The sequence below is a fragment of the Chaetodon auriga genome, chromosome 17, assembly GCF_051107435.1.
Source record: "Chaetodon auriga isolate fChaAug3 chromosome 17, fChaAug3.hap1, whole genome shotgun sequence".
Taxonomy (NCBI): domain Eukaryota; kingdom Metazoa; phylum Chordata; class Actinopteri; order Chaetodontiformes; family Chaetodontidae; genus Chaetodon; species Chaetodon auriga.
The window spans coordinates 14,499,968-14,520,873 of NC_135090.1; the positions used below are offsets into that span (position 1 = coordinate 14,499,968).

A 20,906-nucleotide genomic window follows, 5' to 3' on the forward strand; every position below is an offset into this window, starting at 1 on the left:
ATAAAGACAGGCTAAATGAATAAAAAGCGAGAACAGAGCTATGTGCATTTGTGCGTACATGTTAGTGTGTTTGTCTGCATGTCGGGAGGTCAGGTGTGTGTGCGTCAGTGTGTGTGGGAGAGAGACTGATGGCTGTCAGGTTGCATCTGGCAGAGAAAATAAATTAGGTTTATGAAGACAAATGAACAGGCTATGGAAAGAGTAAACGGGGGTGGAAGGGGGATCATGACAGAGGGAGAGGGAGAAGGGTAAAGAGAAGGCATGAAGAGGAGGACGACATAATGGAGGGAAAAAGAGGGATACTGTGAGTATGTGGTGGCACGGATATGAAAGGAAGGAGATGGAGCAGCGTTGCCAAGTAAGAGAGTTCCTTTCGGCAGCCAGTGACCGTTCATTAAGAAGGACGGGCACACAGACAGGCCTGCTGCTGGCAACAGGAGAGGCTTTGGCTGCGGCTTCGCTGGCTGCAAGGGAAACATATATGTGGGTGTATGTGTGGGTATGTGTGTTTGTAGCTCCAGTTCCAGCATGTTTAAAACTCCAGAAAATGTTTTTTTTTTTCAGGCTTTAGTTGAGCTTCTTCATAGACTTTTCCTTCTTTTACGACCACAGTGTAGTCTGGATATAATGTGTGATCACTGGGTTTGTATCTGGGCTGGAAGTGCCTCTCAGTGTGTGTTTCCTCTGCTTGTGTGTCGGTGTCAGCGTGTATCCATGTGTGTTCTATCTCTGCAGATTTGTCAGTGTCTATCCCATGACACACTCCCCTCGCTGCGAGTGGAGGAGAGCTCTCGGGGGGCTTTGTCACGCGGCGGTCTGTTCTTTTCCTGAGGCCTGGCGCCCCTCGTTTGATAAATGACACATGTCATTCTGTCAGCCCCTGCCATCCGGGCTGGGAGGCCCCGAGCTGATGTATGGCCGCCCAGGCTAAAGGAAATCGGAGTGTTTTGGCAGCGTCCTGAGAACATGGCCTCTTATAAGGGGTATGTGTCTACGGTGTGTATGTGTGTTTGTGCCTGTCTGTCTGTGATACTGAGTGCATGTTTAATTGTGTGTGTATGTGCCTATTAGTGAGTGTCTGTGTCTCCCCGAGCAAATGTGTGTATTTGTGTGTGCGCGCATGTTCTCAACCTGTCAGGCGGACGGGCAGAGGGAGACAAATCATCGTCATGGCCGCCCCAGCTGTTCCCCAAATTTGGTGCGAGGAGCAGAGTGAAGGGAGAGAAATCCTGCCTTGAGTTTTAAACGGCTGATGCTTCCCAGAAACGGGAATGAGTGAGAGGACAAGTGGAGCTGAGTGCGCACACACACACACACACACACACACACACACACACACACACACACACACACAAAAACACACACACAACACGCACACACAAACACAAACCGAGTCAAAACTCTAACGCTGCAATAGGAATCAGGCCAATCCCAGAAGGAAGCAACAGACAGCCGGAGCGGTTTCCTTCAACGCAAACACACATGCTTCAAACGTACACACATGTAAACACATGAACACAAACTTTGAACAAGACGTTCGCACCTTAACCAAAACAAAAAGGCCGACGGGCAGGCAAAACAAAGCCGTGTTTACCGACCTGTTAGACATTAAAAACCCGCCTCATCTTTCACATCAGAACTCATTTCTTTGTTTCATTTTTTGCACGTGATCTTAACCTTCAGCACAACCGTAATCCGAACGCTGACTTTCACGCCAGATTTGCTCGCAGGAAGTTCTCAGAAACTGTCCTCGCCAAACTATCTCCCGTTCCAGACGATCCTTGCGGCCACACACAAGCGCTTCCCCGGCGGAGGACAGTCCCACCTGGACGATGTGAACTCTGTATGACCCCGTTTGATTGGGCGCCGGCCGACCTCCCTCCCCCACCCCTCTCCCACGGAAAAGGAGCGGGAGAAGGGAGAAAAAAACAGCGTCATTAAGCTGTGAGTGATGAGTGGCAGCCATGGGTGACATCCTCCCCTCTCTCTCTCTCTCTCTCTCTCTCTCTCTCCTCCACAGTCCAACTGCTTTCACTCTCTCTCTCCCTCTTTTTTCTCCTCCATTGCCTTGATACTTTCTTCTCTCTCTCTCTTTCTCTATTCACCTCTCTCCATCCCTCAACCCCTCAAGTCATTTCTCTTTCACTCCTCTGTTGCTTTGCCTCCTCTTTTTCCACTCCCTCATCCCACTCCCTCCCCCCTTCTTTCCTCCCTGGTTCTTTTTTGTCTGCTGTCACTCTCTTTTTCTCCTCTTTCTTCACCCCTTTATGCCCCTCCTCACACACACACACACACACACACACACACACACACACACAATAGTGCCTCACTCAGTCCTGTCTAGCTCTCTGGCCCCGGTCATGTAGACACTCAGCTCCTCCATACATAATAGATCCCAAATATCAAGAGGAGGGGAGGAACATTTTCACCCGTTCAGGATTGTGCCATCAGCGCTGCTTCCACAGTAGCTCCAGTGTCTGCCACGGCGAGGGCTAAAAATGTCCGAGTGTAGTTTTAAAATAGTTTTAAGGCTTCCGCCGAATATGAGGAAACTTCTATTCAGACAGGCCTGTCCGGTCATGTGCTTAATTTTCTGTCCCAAGGAGAGCACTTATAACAGCTTAGCAGAAGTTTTCAAGCTCTCAGATGATCTAAACTTTTAATTGAAGCGCACAGCGCGACGTCAGAGCTCGTGTTTTTGGTGTTAGAGTTGCCATTTCTGTTCACTTCCAAAAAGCGATGCTCCAAAAGTGGATATCTGAGATTTAAATGGCCTTATTCTAAAAAGTAAAACAAAATAAAATGCACCAAAACACACTCCTTTTTATATTTAATGCAGATTGCTATAAAAAAAAAAAAAAAAAAAAGGAGTGGAGAAAAAAGTAATTCAGCATCGATGCACAGAAGTCAAACAGGACTGTGGAGGATTCTCGCCAGTGGAGCAGTCAGTGGAGGAGAGAGTGTAACGAGGTAATTGACTGAACTTGATCAACTTGATGTTAATCAGCGCGAGCCATTCTGCTCCTTGATCTTGTTTAGTTTGACCAAGTTTAATTAACCAATCCCGACGTGCACATTCTCCCCCCTGACAAAAGCCCCGTGCACACCAGAGGACCCTAACATGACGGACATTGTCTGGCTCCTCTGATGAAATAAAGTAACTCGATAAATGTGCGCGCTCCTTGATTATGCTGGTTCACAGTCAGTCCACACTGAATGAGAGCAGGACCCTCACCACAGACACTGACGCTGTTTCTCACACTGACGAGTTAATCCTGTTGACAAGAAACTTAAACTTTATTAGGTTGTGTTGTTTTCATATGCAATATACTTTATTGAAATATTTTCGAATTGTATTTTTTGAATTATTTTTCTCAATTGTGAGGATTTGCCGCTTCTCTTAATTCACTGTCTGAACAAACTGAATATATTTGGATTTTGGACTGTTGGTCTGACAAAACAGGCAATTTGATGCCATCACATTGGGCTTCAGTAAGTTGTGATGACCATTTTTCACTACTTCCACTATTTCTACATTTAATAGACGTACAGTTTATTAAATATTCAACAAAACAATCGACAAATTCATTGTTCATTTTAAATAGTTTTAAATTATGATGTTCAAAAAAAGACTTGCAGCCTCACTGTACATTATCAATGATCAAGTATTGTATGCTTTTGTTATTGTAAAGCATATTTTAGCTGATCTTTGCTCTAAATACTGTTGCTGAGTTATCCCTCCGGACTTGCAGTTTAATGCGTATGGCATAGCTTTCTAAACTCCTGAAGAGTGACAGTGGTTATTGTTAAACCAGAGGCGTCTGAGAACGAGGCTCCAACTATGAGGCAAGGCAGAGAAAAGAGCGAAGTGACAATCTGAGAAGATGGAGAGCAAAAACAGATTAGTTAAGTAAAAAAAAGTGTGTCACACTCAACCTAGAAATGACTCACACACACTGGGAATGTGGCCATTCTTGGACTGTAAATGTAAGGCCAGACAGACTCCAAATATACTGTAAGTATTCAGCAAGAAGGCAGATATATTACACAGACCTTCACAAAGGTGAAATAGCAAGCCGTACCCAAAATATAAGGCAAGGTAGGAGGTAGAGGCAAATACTACTAAATGGACATAAATGGACCAGTCAGACAGGATCCAGAAGCCCTACATGGCCGACACATTGCAGGAGGAGGCCACAACACAAGGAAGCACAAAATGTTGTTGGTTTTTCAGTTTGGCCCAGAAGAATGAAAGTTGTAGCTACAGCGTATCGTATTTTATGAGCTGACCTTATATTTTACACAAAAAAGGAACAGTTCAACATTTTGGGAAATACCCTTCTTCACTCTCCTGTCGAGAGTTAGATAAGATTTATGCCTCTCCCACGTCTGCACAGTACGCTTCTGGTTAGTTCAGCTTAGCATAAAGTCTGGAAGCAGCGAGCCTGGCTCTGTTCAGTGGCAACAAAACCCACCTCCTCACCCAGGGAGGTTATTTAGGATTACTTCCAGGAGTAACTAGTATGTAATATATACATGTTTAAGAATCTACATGTCAAATTTTATGTGTGTACATTTACATGGCTTATTACTACACAGAAGTACTTTGATGAGAAAAAGCTGTAGGAATACTCACGCTGCACATTGGCGACACTCTTTCCACTTAAAAGTGTGTGTGAATTTTCACTGCTTCAGCCTTGGAGCATGTTATCTTATTGCGAAGGATGGAAACAGATATGTTGACATCATTGATGATGGGAAAAAATGACGTTAGATTATTCCTTCTAAAGAAACCACACGGGTTCAAACCATCTAAATATCTATTTCTGCGCATTATGTCCAGCAAACCAATACAACAAGAGACTACTACTACGACTTATATACTATTTCAACATGCACGTCTTTCAAAAGATCTACATACCAACAAATAAAATAATGTCATATACTATGTTGCTGAATTACTGACACGTTTCAGCTTGACCTACATTTTATTTTCAATCAAAGAACGTGATGGTGTGTGCGCAGAGTTTCCACTTGGTGCTGGTCCACGTGTCCTGCAACATTTCAAAGCGCTGGACAAACGAGGAAAGAGTGCAGAGAAAGCATGAAGAGCCGGAATATTTTCACATGTAGCTCAGGCATTATTTTCACCGGACATTTTGACCTCAGAGATTTAAATACGTCACGCTTATAATAATGACTGGACAACAGAAAGTTGTGGCGGTGCTACTTTTTTCCGAATGCGTGGATCTTTTTACAATTTGGTTATATATTAAAATTTATAATACTTGTTGTCAGCCTTAGTTTACAGTGAGGAGATAAGCAGAAACTACACTTACTTTTAGACAAATTTAATTAACTGAAAACATTATCATTTACATGAGGAGTTAAAGGAAAATATTAGTAACAGTACAAAGTAGTTCATTATATTCCACTAGTGGGTGCACTGTATTTACAGTCAATGCTCTGCGTTGCTGCAGACTATCATACAAACATTATTCAATGTCAAAATGTTTTCAGGCTAGTTAGTTTGATGTACTGTCATGGCAGTCCTGTCAACGTGTACCATCGCAGAGGCAGATGGACCAGAGATAGACAAGTAAACAGGCCGACAGTTGGGTCAACAGACAGACAGAGACACAAACACAGACAGGTGATCAGAAGCAGATGCTCAGGTGCACGGCGACTTAGCCAGACAGTGCCGGTTTGCTATGTGAGGGGCTGAGTGACGAGAGGAGACATTTGGGTGTACAAGAGGCCTCCCGCTGTTCTCTCGGAGACAGACGACTTAGAGGGACAGAGCTGAGCTTATACCCCCCTGTGACTGTCACTGTCTGAGACCACACGGCGGCTCAGGAAAGATTTGGGAGGAATTTTTTTTTTTTTTTTTGTTTGGGGAGGGGTGGGTAGCATGTGGTGTTGTTGAACTGACTGGGATCTTGAGACATTATATCCCCTTTCAACTGCCCATCAAGCCGACGACTGTGAAGTGATTACTTTGTGTAACCCCAAGCAAACTGTGGTCAATGGGTTTCCTTTGAATGAAAGGCTCAAACAAAACTGAACAACAAAATACGCTTTGATTCTCTTCCTGTGCAACGTGCTCTATGGACAGCTGTGTGCTCAATGGGGATGGAAATGGCTCTTGGAAAATACATGACAGTCATGTGTTTAGACATCAAAGAAGATGACACAAAACTGAGCCGTCCTGTGACCTTTCAGGGTTTTTTACAACTCACAAGTGTGACTGCAGGATGTCGCTGAAATTAGACACAAAAAAAAATAAATAAATAAAGGTTCTTGAAATATGAGAACAAGGCCGGTGGGCCTGAAAGGGTATTACGCTCTCCTTTTCAGACGTCGAGTTCATGTTCTTGTAACCAGTTCACTGACTCTTGAGCATCCTGTGAGAGAGCGATAGATGAGGGCGAGAGACAGGGAGGAAGATGAAAGAAAATATGAGCAGGGTAGAGGAGAATTGAGTCAGTAAGATAGAGATTGATGACAGATAGGAAGATGAGAAAAGGCTTATAGGGAGGGAGAGAGAGGGGGCCAGTAATCCCAAAAAAACGAGGAGAGAGAGAGCGAGGGAGTAGGCTGAGATAAAGATGAAGAGGTGAGGGGAGGAAAGAGAGATGGCACTACACCAGGCTGCAGCACGACCTTCCCCAGCGTCCGCTCTCAAGGACAGAGTGTCATCTGTTAACTGTATCCGTTCCCAGATGGCTTATCTGCAGTAAACTAGTGTCCAAAAAAATGATATTCATTGCTTCTCAACCCACCTTATCAGTTAAATAAACACTCCTTTGGGGATAGAAATTTCCGCCCCCTGACTTTTGTCCACTTGCACTGACTGCTGTTTGGGTATGCTGAGGCCAGCTTTTATCAGTCTCCATGTAATAAAAAACCAGCGCCTTTCATAATATACAGTACCGCTTCTTGGTCGACATACAGCATTACCACGGCTCCCTTTAGGGCTGGGAAGGTAAAGAAAAGGAACTTTACCACAAGCTGCGGCTTAGTTTGCATATGTTTAATTAATGTTAATGTTCTCCTGATGTTTACGGGGGCTTCTACTCAAAACACCAACAGTGTACAGTTATCATGTATCCATACACCAGTCCCAAAAACACAAAATATAAACAAAATACATTAGTTCTATTTTGTAAGCCTCCGGCTGTTTTAGAGTTGCTTCATAGTTTTGCGTGAAGAATCGATGCAAGTCTCCTTTATAAAGGTTTAATTTTACAGTTTTGAACCTAAATGGAATTTCTGCTGAGACACTATGTTCAGCCAGAGAGTGCTGCAGTGGTTAGCGCCTGGAAGTGACTCTTATTTCTCTTCGTTACAGTTTCTACAGTTGTTTCAAGTATGCCTGCAAATCGTAGATATTGTTCGGATAGTGTTCCTTTTATGATCAACAGGAGCTTTCCAATTCATTTGTTTTAAATGAAAGAATAGAAAAGTAAATGGGAGGGTGACATGCTAAAACTAGGGATACACCGACATTTTCTCCTCATTTCCTAGCCTGCCGACTAACAGTCGATGAGAAGATTCGACCTCGTTTTAATTGGTGATTAGTCACAGTGAGAAAACCCCTCAAACTCCATTCAGGAGCTGGGGCTTGTCATTAAGGCCGGAACAAAAGTATCAGTAACAGTTGCGACACTGACCTTTTGTCTTGTAACAAGGAAGTCTGCTGCAAACTGTAGCAGCCGTTAGCTGGTTAGCTCAGTTAGCCATGCAGCTAAGATTTTCAGGGCTGGGACGGGGAGACCCAGCGGGGAATGGTGCCGGAATAAGGGTATTTTATAAGCTTATTATTAGGCCCTCGAACTCAAATCATTTTCTGCTGCCCCCAAAAATATAGATCTATTTAAATGATTAAATGAATAATAGAAACATGCAACAAATAGTCAACTTATAACTTGAACTAATAACTGCTAGTCGACTAAGACGGCCCACCCATTTACCAATTCCAGTACCTAAACTCAAGGTCTGCTTCTTCATTCCAAATTTAAGGTAAAATGAGGGCAGAAAAACAACTTCAACACTTGAATTTTTTCAATGAAATTGACTGTGAAACCGGTCAATACCTGATCCTGACCTTAATTAGCACAGAATATGCCGTGATATGGACTGGATTGGTGCATCCGAAGCTTAAACACTGAAAGCAACATCCTTTAACAGAAACAGAACATTATTTGACTGTCCGAAAAAGAGAAAATATGGTGATATTAAACTGTTTTTCATTATTTGGGGAACTCCTGAGGCAAGCTAAAGGATTAAACTTTGACAATCAAAAAGGAAATGTGTTTTGTTTTGTCCCCATATGTGTACTTTGCTCTAAGCATGAAATATAACTACCTGGAAACAGCAGAGCAATGTGTTAGTGTGCGTGTCTGCAGTAGAGCACAGGCACATATAATCAGCGGCTAACAACAACACAGTGGGAGTCACTGCCCCACCATAAATCAATGGGCAAAATAATTGCTAATATACTGGTTATCGATTAGCGTGCCCGCCATGCACTCATTTTCTGGGGCGACCGCGGCTAAGCGCTAAAGCAGTGACAAGGGTAAAGTGTTATTTCTCAAAAAGGCGCACAGACAGACAGCTGGGCAGGAAAAAATGACTGCAGGGCTTCGGCAGTAATTCTTAATTGACACCTGTCAGAGCGATGGCAGCAGTCACAGCTGCTGCAGGAGAACGTCTACCCAAGTCCTGTTCATCTGTCACTTTTAATACCTTTTCTTCACAGCCCCTCTTTCTCTCCCTCTGTTGTCTGCTTCCCCTCACCCACACCCCCGCTCCACCCGCCCGCTTCAACCCAGATGTTCAAGGCCGGTTAACAGAAAGTAACTTCAGGGCTGGGTCGCACAGGGCCTCCAATGGCAACGCTTTCACCTCATCACCGCTTTTTAATGTTTACTTTGTGGATCAAAGGCGGTTTTTCCATCTTAGCTTAACTGACTGAGCTCCTGACTCAAGTATCAGCGACACGAGGGAGCAAAAGATTCAATAAAAAGGAGCACCGCAAGTAATTTAAACTTCACTGGGCCGGCTTTGGTGGCCATGTTTCTCCGAGGCTTATCTCCAGCATGATCACCGTGATTACTGCAACAAACACCACCTCAGTGGCAATTTCTAATACATCAAGTGCAGCACTAAAAAAAAAAAGAGAGAGAGAGAGAAAAAGGATGCTGAGTAATTTCTGAGATCACTCGAGCAAAACATAGAAACTAAATCTGAATCAGAGTCTTTTTTGGCTCCGGACAAATTCGATCACAGCAGCGGCGTCTGTCTGGCGTACAGCGCATCAATCATGCAAGGACACACACAGCACCTACAGATATGACATTACACTGGTAGTGGTAACTAAAAACATTAAGTGCATTTATGCAAAACACACTTAGGAGATACAGACATGCAAGACTGCTGTATGCCAGTGGGGAAAAAAAATATGAGAAAGCAACAGAACACACACAAAAAACAGAGTGTAGACTGGAGGCGGTGCAGACAGGAGCTCCCCTGAGTGCACACTGACCTCTGAGTGTACCCTGGACCTCCCGTCTTCTTGCCTTAAATCATGACTTGCCATTTTTCCTTTCTTTTCTGCATTTTTCTTTCCTTCCTCCACACCACAGCCTGATTCCCTTTGTCTTTCTTTGCCCGACTCTTAAACTGCCTGAACTATTGGAGGAACCATCAGTCCAATGTGTGTGTGAAGAAGCAAATGCAGCTGGCCCACTTTGGGCGCCTGATTGCCCACAATTCTTTGCAAGAGCCTACATAAATACTGAGAATAATCCAGGGAGTGCAGTTTCAAGCACAGTTTCAGTTCCCAGTCTAATAACTGGAACTCGCATTTTCTTAATATGTGGAAAATAAAGAACTGGTTGTGGTTAAATGCCGAAGTGGAGCTGCAACTAATCAATCAGTTGATGATCGGAAAATGAATTGAAAATCTTTTTAATGATGTTTTTAAGCAGAAAGAGCAAACGTGTTGCTTTGATGATTTGATGTATTTCTTTCCAAAAACGATGGAAATATCTTTAGATTTTGGATCGTTGGTCTGACAAACTATGTCTGGTTTTGAGACGTTAGAAAACAAACAAGCATTTTTTGACTATTTTAAGATGTCTATGGACAAAACGATTGTTGATTAAATGAGTAAATAATGAAAATAATTGTCAGCGGCAGCCCTGTGCGTGAGTCCTGATGGCCAGGACGAAGGCACACAATCACATACGCTGTGTGAAATCCATATGTTTGTGTTGGATACATGGGTGAGTACGTTTTAAGTGAGTGTAAACGTAGAAATCAATCAATAGAATGTATTTTAGAAACCCCTGCCTGTGATTTCACCCTCTCCTCCTTTCACCCAACTGGCTGTTTCACTCAATCAGCAGGAAAACTTTGCCAATACAACGTGTGTGTGTGTGTGTGCGTGCGTGCGTGTGTCCCTCTCAGTAATCAGCAACCGGTGCCCTAAACCCCTCAAGGACATTCATGCGGATGATTTCATTCTTGTTATTATTCCTGTTATTATTTTACATCCCCGCTGTACATTGTGCTGGTTGTTGTGCAGCTGTTTTGAATCAAAGCCAAAATATGTCTGTGAATGGAAACCAGACAGAGACAATAAATACAAGCAGGATGTATTTAAGGGCGAGGATGCTTGTGAGTTTCATTCCAGTAAAAATGACCTTGTTTTCTTTGCTTCTTTGTCAAGGCTCCTCGTGTCCTGCTTGAGTGAAAACCCAGGTTTTCCTGCTTCCTCTCAACCTCATTAAGCTCTGGGACAGTTTTACCTCGCGGCTGGGGCGCTGAATGCCTTTACATCGTCGCCCTGCTGGCGAACCTAATTCCCACATATTTCCAATTCGACCCTCTCTTTTCCATAAGAGCAGTCATCGATCTTCATTTGTCACTTAACCTCCACAAAGATGAGGACAGAGAGCGTTAGTTGTGCGAGTGTGTGTATTAGTGTGTGTCTTTGATTTCCTGGAGGCCTACTGGCTCTGACACCACATGCAAATGAAACTGCGGGTGTAGCCGAGTGTGGGATAGCAAATATATCCAGTGACTCCTTCAGTCAATGTCACCTGTTAATGACACTTTACATACACTACCTTATCACCGGATCAGAATATTTCACATACACACACGCGGGGTTGCACAAAATCCTCGTCTTGCTCAGCGACGCACACACATAAACACACACAAACACGCCGACGTGCTCTGTTCTCATCTGCAGACTTTTCACTTCAAATAACATAATTTTTTTTTCCCCCTCACAGCGCAGCTTCAACTCCTGACAAATGTCATTAAATACTTTATCAGGAGCATCCCGATAAAAACCAACACAAGTTTTCCAAGGTGCTGGCTTCTTAGTTGACAGGTGCCGTGAGCTAAATTTCTGCAGAGGAAATACAATGCAAAGCAACAACAACAAAATGTATTAATGCTGCTCAGCTTAGAACTTTGTTCCTGTTCTGTCAAACAAACCAGAAAGCTGTTTGCAGAAAGATCAGAAGGAAAGTATTAAGAAAATCTTTCACATTCAATGCAAGCCACGTATATTCACCTACACCTATTCCTTAACTATCAAAACCAACTGCACTGAATATACTGTGACTGTTTATAGTGAGAGTGTACATCCAAACCTATAACCTCGTTATAGGCGTGTTTGTGTCCAGCACGGTGTTGGCTTCACATTTGTCACACTGCAAGCAACCTCTGCTGTTGACTTTACACTGGAACAACTGGGGGGGGGGGGTGCATATATGAGAAGTGGCTAACACTGAGTTGATTATATCAAGGCAGCATGACACCTTTCTGAATTTGTAAGCATTAATCGGTGGGGCCCTGTCACTGATCCGTCAGCTACCTGGATAATTAGGGACCACGGCTAACGATGCCGTCGGTAAGAAGAGAAGCTCAACTTCTCCCCCGCCCGCCCACCCTCAAGTCATAATTAAGAGGCTCCTTTTGCATTGAGGCAGCAATAGCGGCAGTATATCTGTTTAGGAGAGGCGAAGGCAGATGTCAGTGGAGGAGCTCACAAGGCAAGGCAGTGTCTGTGCATCCTGTTCTTTCAGCGTACGCCTCATTGTGGCTTCAATCTGGACATGTTGCAGGGTGCTTTAATTAAACATGTGCTGAGCTAAGCTATACAGACAGATCATTAAAACGTAGCTCTGAAGTTCGTTTATTGGAGACACACTGAATCATACATATTAAAGAAATTAACTGCATCTCTTACTGTATCCTGAATGCTTGATTTATGTTTAGAGTGCTAAACTTTTTAATTAGCGGCATCAGTGCGTGAGTGGCCAGACCCAGCCGGTTGGCCAACGTTTCTATCAAGAGAGCAGACAAAGGCGAACTAATTACCGTCTTAAGCTATGAAGGAACACATTTCCACACAGTCATGTTTGACAGTATCCCAGCATGTAACAGTCTCTCCCCTCACAACCTGCACTAATTCTGTCAGTCCACACACTGCCAGTGGAGATGGAGATCCAGCGCAGGATCAAATGTTGCTAAACTTTTAACATCCAGGAGTGAAAGGAAACTGAGTGGAATGCAGATTCTCTGACTAATTCAATCTCAGAACAGCGCAGGAGTGTAAAGATGTTAATCCAGTGCACTCGTGTCCGGGTGCATCCCACTGTGGATTGCTCCGCCTCTCCTCTGTCTCAGTCAGGCACACTAAATGTGTTTTTTTTGTGTCAGGACAGGCAATAAAAAAAATGTTTTGTTTTTTTTTGGCAACTAGACCTTTTTAACTCCTGTGGAATAAATTTAAGACAGTGTGGCACTGTAATCACACTGACATGCTGAATGATTAGTTGACAGATTCATTACTTGGAGTGACAGTGTTTGATTTAAGATACTGTGGCAGGCAAACTAAAAGCAAGAGCAAGACGTGCAACAACACCATTAATTTTCCAACTGCGATCAAACGTGTGACCTCAGCGTCAAGTCAAGTACGGAATTATGGCTTCTTTGTATTTCTTCCGTACAATATCTCACATTCACTAATTAAACTAATTACCAGCCATCTAATCTAATGTGTACAGTATGTGGCCATACACTGTGTAGGACGATAATGCTACTAATGCCAACAATCAGATGCCATCCACAGTTTGTTCTTTAAACAGTGATAAGAATAGGTGCTGGTTAGGTCTATAGCCGATTTCGTGCTATTAAACCATTTATCACAGCACTTCCATTAGGGCTGCAACGACCGTTTTTGGATCAACAACTACTCCATAAAACGCCACAAAATACTGAAAAATGTGTTTTTAAAGTTCCCACACCCCAAGGCAATGTCTTCAAATTGCTTGTTTTGTTGGACCAGCAGTCCAAAAAATGAAAACATGCAATTCATGATGAGATTAAACAGAGAAAAGCAGCAGATCCTCACATCTGAGAAGCTAGAAACAGAGAATGCTAATGAACACTGATGCAAACGATTCATTGGCAAAATTGTCGGTGGTAAATTTTTTTGTCGATCAACTCGCCGCTTCAGCACTAACTTAAATTGCACATAATCAAAGGCAACACTGGCACAGTGACACAAGTTTTACACTGCGCTGCTGTCGTAAACTGAAGTGATTAACATGAGTCAAACATGTAAAATTCATAACAGTGAGAAGAGAAACAAAGCTCGCTCAGAGTCTCAATACTCTTCACGTTTTCACCTCCTCTGACATCATTATTCTCATCATAATTAGCTGATATTACTGCATTGTTTACCTTTCATTTATTGCTTGAGCTCCTGTGAGAAATACCTCAACACAACTGCACTTCAGTGAGCAGAGACCAAAAAAAAAAAAGAGAAAAACCTGAAAATGACGACAAATGACTGCAGCAAAAGTCTCTGCTGCTCAAATTGCACCGCACTGAACTCAACTGCCAAAGCTAACAGATGCAGTAATGCGGTTCCAAATGAACGAACACTGATGTATTGTCACTGGTCATAAACTAGATAGGGTACAGCGCCATTACAGGGTCTAAAATCATCACTGTGACTGATGAAACAGAGCCCATTTGAAATGGCATACAAAGAGCCATTGAAGCCTCTCTCTCTGAGGACTGTATGCAACATTTTGTTTCGGTGCAACTCCAAAGTGACAAATAGAGGTTGTGGAAATATCTAGTAATGCATTGTAAAAAATAGCCTCGCGCTTATAGGTGTGTCGACCATTTCGCAGAGGAAGCAGTCACACACACGCACACACGCATCAGTAGAGGGGTTGAAGTTTGTGGATTGACCATATGTCATGCACTGGAAATAATGCAGAGACAAAGTCTGCCAAGCTGGGATTGACCATTCCCGCCTGTGATGTATGCGTCTGTCACAAAAGCAGACAATTAAATCAATATTCAAAAGCTGAGCCGGAATGGGGCCACTTCAGAGCTCGGCTGAATGACCAGAAGAGGCCGGAAAACAGGAAAAGCAACACTTTTTTTTTTTTTTAACGCTCTCTTTTGGGGATTTCACCACTATTTGCGTCAGAGGTCTAAACCGACACCATTCATTTTGAGCGTGCAGGCAGCCTCTTCAAACACATTTCTCTCCATCCATCACTAAAGCCTCGCGTCAATTAGAAATTACAGCCCCACCGAGTTCAAAGTCTTTCTGTCACAACCTTGATTAAGTCTGCTTAACCTCACATTTCCACCGCCTGCTTAACATTCTACAGCTGTTTTATTCGGCTTTGGTCATTACTGCACCAACTTCAAAGGCTCCTCGAGCCCCCCCGTCATTTGAAAATGCATGTCAATCACACACATCTCCCAGGGACATCAAATGGATTCAGGCAAACGTGCGATTCTCTCTCAGAACAGTTCACGTCTGGTCAACTTAATGACAACATGTAGGCACCACTGTCGAAGGGCAGTATGTGGGGGTGGAGGCGGGAATAGTGGCGGAGAATTTCTCTGAAAATGTGGAATTGTTTACTTTTGATGAAATGCTTGTTAAATTGGTATTATTGCAGACTCATCTGAAACACGCCGAAATACTTGAATTCACACTATTAACATCTTATGTGATAACAGAAAGTTACCAAACTGGATTTTTATATCACATGGTATCAATAAAATTCCAATTTTGATCCACACAGCGAATCTGTGCTACCCGGTGGTGATTTGACACACTTTACCTCCTCATTTGTCCCTCTTGTAGTCATGTCTGGTGTTAGATGGACAAACATCTACTTCCTTTTTCTAAGAGATGAACACAGAGGTCAGGTCAAGAGCTTGAAGTGAGAGGTAACCTCCCCACTTCAACCTGCACTGTTTTTAGGGCTATTTCTGCAGGAGACGCTTCCCTGTGATCTCGCTACGCCCCAGCACCCCTCCTCCCTTGTTCCCTCCCCCTCGGGTGTTAATCGCAAAGTATTTATCCCGCCTGAGAACTTTTCTTTCAATTTGTCTTTTCTTTGCTCCTCGGCGGGGGCAAAAAGTTATCCTTTGAGAGAGTCCAGCTGCCGGGCGCATGCGTGTCTCTATGGTGAATGATTTACTGATGTTTATCAGGAATGAATAGATCAAAGGCAGTCGCATGACAGGCGATCAATCAAGCATCAAATCAAGGATGGCAATCCCAGAGCGGAACACAAGCTGAAAATACGCCACTTCTCTTTCTCTCTCTCTTTCTTTCTTTCTTCTGGCACCAACACATCAAACACGTTAGCCTGTAAAAATGAGATAAGATGAGCTTTGTTTGGAGAACTTGGATGCTGGCAACCCAGTGGAGGATCAGCTTTAAAGCGCTGAAACTGAAGTGCAACTGAGCGCATTCATTCCTCACAGGCAGGATTGGCATGGAAGCGTGGCTGTGTGAATGAAACAATGCTGTTGCCAGTCAAACATGCCTTAAGATTAGCCGAAATTAACTTATTATGGGCTGCTGGAAAACTACGCACACAGGCAGAATGAACCTGACGTTTGCTTTGCTCCACACTGTTGTGCCTGTGGTGTCCTGCACCAGGCCTACGCACTGCTGCCTCAACTTGTCTGCATACGAGTCTGATTCCTGCATATTTATCATGACTGTGGGGGGGATAAAGAGTGTGTATGTGTGTGTTTCTGATGGGAGGGGGGCGGAGGGGGGGTGTTTGTTGGAAGAGCCGGGGCTTACCTGCTGACCGCCGCGGTGCTTGCTGCTTTCTCCTCGGCATGCTGCTGCAAGACTTTCCGCTTGACTTTTCATGCAGAGATCAAAATAGCGGACAAGCTGGAGAGGAAACCGATGCAACGGGAGGAAATCAAAGCCAGCAGCGTTTCCTCAGTTCTTCGGCGGGATGACAGAATTAAAGTGTAGATCCCTCGCAGGGGTGAAGAAGTCTTTTTTTTTTTTCTTAATCGATGCAAGTGGAGGTTTAATCTCTGCTGATCGTTTTATAGTGGGTATGCCCGGTGAGAAAATGAAGATTATAGGTAATTTAAAGCATAAGGGGGCTCATCCGTTAACTTCTGCCGATCACTGAAACTCATCGCAGGCTGGGCCGGTGAAAAACTGGCGGAAAGGTCCGTGTCGAGCTTAGCGGAGGGGGATACGGACAGCTGCCGAAGCCCCTCGCCGCGTTTCCATTAGAATCGGTTTACACCCCTCACCAGACTATTTCATACCTCTATTCACGGCAAAAGTCAAGAAAACGGAGCTCCCCTTCTTGCGTTTTGGAGACGAGTCCAAACTGCGCCGTAGTCTTTCTCCCCCTCCGTCAGTCCAGGTGCCAGCTCCGGTCTCCGACCTCCGCTACGGTCTTTGGCAGGAAATCAGGAAAAGAGAGGAAAGAGTGACACGTTAGCCGGGCTGGGTGTGTGTCAATCAGTCAAGTGTGTGCGCGGAGAAAGCCCGCAGCGCTCGGCTCACACCCCGTTTCCCAGAAAAACACCCCCTGGATAATGAAATACTCACATATGCGCTGTCCCTCCGATTGTCAACATGGACACTTGACGAATTCCTCAGAAACTAATCACAAAACACAACGAGCAGGCCCGCCCTCTGAGCCGCAGACTGTGGCTTATTGTTTCCCTGCTTTTTATTTACTATTATTTATTCTAACGAGCGCGACGAGCGTCCCCGGATATTCTCCGCAGTGAAATGTGCGCACATTGGTGATGCGCGGTGCGTTCAGACAGCTCCCACTGATAGACAGACACATCCAGCTGCCTTTCCGGCCTCTCCTTTACTCCACCCCTCCACAAGCGTCACCCTGACAGTCAAAGCCCACCTGTCAATCTGCTGCTCTAATTGTTCGCTGGGATGGCTTCCATTTCAACGCCGTCCTGTCCCCCGCACGCACACACGCACACCGACACACACACGCAGCACGAGGCGCGTCCTGTGCGTGAACATGCGAGTGGCCGATTTGTAAACTTGCACTAAAACAGCAGAATGAGAGGTGCCTCAGAAAAGTTGACGTGCAGCCTGCGTGTGTGTGAGAGAGATTTCTAAATTCGACATGAGATTTGGTGGAACGGTCGCTGCTACAGTATCTCACAGTGTGTGAAGTCAGTGAGGGTCTGGCATGAGAGGAGGATTGCGATCATATTTTTCATCGACAATGCCAGTGGTCCAATCCTGCCTTTCAATTTGCAAAAAAAATATGTAAATAAATAAATAAAAAAACAGATCTGCATGCTAAAAAATCAACCAATAAACCTATTAGACTGTGTTGATCCTAAACAAGGAGGATAATCTTTGCTACGAGCTCAGCAAAATCAGGCTGGACTGATTATTGGGATTTTACCCTGAGACATCAATCACCAGAAATTCACAAAAACACTGGGGTTTGAAATCTGGACTACGCACTGGACATTATATCAAGTTTTTCCTTTTATGATATTTTATGACACCCCCTGCTCATTTTCCCTACGCTCCAGCTCCAAACTGAATAAAAATAAGGAGATGCACTTGTGTGCGGTGGATCAGCTCTTTGCTCTGTTTTTAAAGTTTGCTCAAACGTGGATATTTTCCGTGACCTCTTTAGTGGGACAAAGGAGGCTGCGGATCGATTCGTTACACCTTTTTAGCGAGGCTTCTGCTGAAGGGGAGGGGCTCTGAATCCACAAGAGGCTCCATTAATAGCCTACACTCCATCCTAACTATTATCCACCATAAAGTGTTTATAAAGGGCACACAACTAGGCTAATGTTATCTCAAATGAGACCGCATGATATATCCGTTTACTGCAAGACCTGCTGGAGAGGAGAGGGAAGAGAGGGAAGGAAAAAAGTCTAAAGTTGTTTTTTATTTTATTACTGAGTGTTAAGAGGGTGCGGTGATAATCACAACATAACTGGGATGGCAGGAGAACTGGCTCAGCTCAGACTGGATGCGCTCTCTTTCCGTCTGCGGCCAGCCACAGGACTCCAGGACCCCGTTCACCGAGCTCCTCCGGCTCCAGCTCGGGCTGCGACCGGATCGTTTACAAGAAACTGGATTACAAACTTTCTGCAAACCTTCCAGCCATCCCTGGTTTAACTGATTCGGGTGAGTTTCTCAATTTACCCCTCCAACCACACGTTTCCACAGCGGACAGCGTCTCATCCTTATTACGCACGGCAGTGAGGCTCCACGGAAGATTTCTGCGTCTTTACGCTGGGTATTTTTGAGCCACTGCCTGCCTGCCTGCTAAAAAAAAAAAAAAAAAGATAATCTGCGCAGGGAAGGTGTCTGAGGTCGCCAGTAATGTGGTAAAAGAAATACCAAGTACCGCCCCAACATCTGTCTATCCCTGTCTGTCAAGGCGGCCTGCCCGCTGATTGATGGAGCCGACTTACGTCACTAATATTTCCATCTCAAAGTGAGCGGACAGGCAGATGGACAGACAGACAGAGAGCTGCAGCTCACACATGATTGCTCCTTGTCTTAAAGATGCTTTACACACATTTAAACCGTGTTAAAGAAGCTGTAAATATCACATGAAAACCAAGGTTTAGCTCTAACTTTGACGCCTACTGTTGTAGCTCATGTTGGCTCATTTGAAATAATGGACAATATGAATATGAAGGGCTTGGACTTGTGAGGTAAATCCAGTGTGAGTGTGTTTAGAAAGGTAGATATTCGTCAACAAAAGAAAAACATGAAGAGGCTGGCTAAAATGGATGCAGATGGAACAAACAGCTTCAGAGTGAAGCTAATAGTTTTTATTACACAGTGTATTTTACTAGTTTTAGTGATTCAGAACAATACAGCAGAATAAGAAACACAAAGTGTTTGCTCATTTGTTTGAATAAAGTTATGTTTATTCAGGAAAATTAAAAATTGAGAAAAAATATAAACCAGACATTACTCATGTTTAAGTTTTAGTCTTTGGTGTTAGTTCAGTGAGGAAAGCATCCTTTCTTGCTGTGAAGGATGAAGGTTTTCAGGGGGCACAAACACAGTAAAGAAGCTTGTGCAGGATCTGATCCAGGGCCAGCAGGGGGGGACATGTGGTGCAAGAGGCAGGGGTAGGAACTGTCTCAGCAACGAAACCTCTGTGCAGGAGCGAGAATCTCTCAGAACAAGAGACGAGAAAGTTTTCTGTTATTCCAATCAATTTTTTTGGTCTTTGCAGGATTTTTCTTTCAGTGTTCCTTCTGTCTCTTATGGTATCTTTCACTTCCTTTCTTTCTCTTTTCTTCTTTGTTCCTAATTTCTGTAGAAGCCATAAACACAGGTTCTATACACATTTATTTCCATGTGTGCCAGTTGATGAGTATTTGTGACTGAGGACCTGTTAAAACACACATGCACGTGCACACGCACACACAGTCAACAGTTGGGCTTTTATTTTAAAAGGATTTCTATCCAATGGCACTGCTCCTCACTCTAAGTTACAGATATTATTTGAACTTTACAGATGAGATTAGAAATACGTAATTTGTGAATTTGCACCACTCTCTCTTACACCTATGACCTAAGATGAATATGTAGACATGTTCGATGCACACTCTATGTATGGATTTCTCCAACAGCCAGCCTCACATGCTCAGGACTTCATGATCCAAATTGCTTGCTACAGCAGCTACACTACGCCTGATGCAACCACCCATGTCCATGTGCATGTATGACAAAAGCCCAACACACAAACAGTTGTTTCCCCACCACCCCCAACTTGTACACATGAAGCCCCTCATCCACATACTGAGGCACAGTGACAGCGTGATGACATGTCGTCCTGTTTCCTTCTCTTCTGTGAGATGATACTCCCCTCAGAGCGGGTGAGAACATCCATGTAGTCGTCATGTATATTTACATACATTATCCTCTACTTTCCTTTGTCTCTGTCTCTTTTTTTTTCTAGGTTTGACATTACCATCTAAAAAGAAGCTGTTTAGAAGAGTTACTGGATCGCGAGGCAGAAGAGTCCTGCAGGTTGTCAAGTCAGGTGAGGGACCTTGTTTGAAAAAGCTGATCCTCTCATGAACAGATCGGACCAAAAAAACACACTTTTTTGAGCAGTTCACATGTAGGATTAAAACAAAAGATCGGATGATGCCACCAATAAGCAATTATTCATACATGAGTTTTATAGTGAGTGAGAAACATCATTAATGAAATGTACACGTCAGTTCTAATTGTTGTTCATGTCAGCATGTACTGTATGTTAATCAACTGTTAGCCACATTTCTTACATGAACCTCCAGAAATACATTTTCAACTGAGCTATACTTTTATCTAAACAATTCTGGAAAATATCTGTAACATCTAACGAGCAGTTTTTAAAAAATAAATAACTAAATAAAGTTAAAGTCATGGCACCTTGAGGTTTGTGTGTTCACATTTTGTTGAAATCCTTCACACAAGTCACGGGCGGCACCAAAAATCTGCAGCTTTAAAAATGTCCAGAAACACTCACCTCCATAATTATTACTTTAATCGCCTATTCCTGTTT

At 43.8% G+C, this 20,906-nt stretch overlaps 1 protein-coding gene across 1 annotated transcript in view; it reads right to left on the reverse strand.

The window, feature by feature from the left end:
* Positions 1-17,168, reverse strand: part of tshz1 (teashirt zinc finger homeobox 1) — a 30,684-nt gene extending 13,516 nt beyond the window's left edge. Inside the window, exons 1-2 of the mRNA XM_076754809.1 lie at positions 16,940-17,168; positions 16,160-16,784 (exon numbers count right to left, since the gene is read on the reverse strand). Of these exons, the coding sequence (XP_076610924.1) occupies positions 16,160-16,199 (40 nt within the window). The 5' untranslated portion in view covers positions 16,200-16,784; positions 16,940-17,168. The remainder of the gene's footprint in view (positions 1-16,159; positions 16,785-16,939) is intronic.
* Between the last annotated feature and the right edge of the window lie 3,738 nt (positions 17,169-20,906).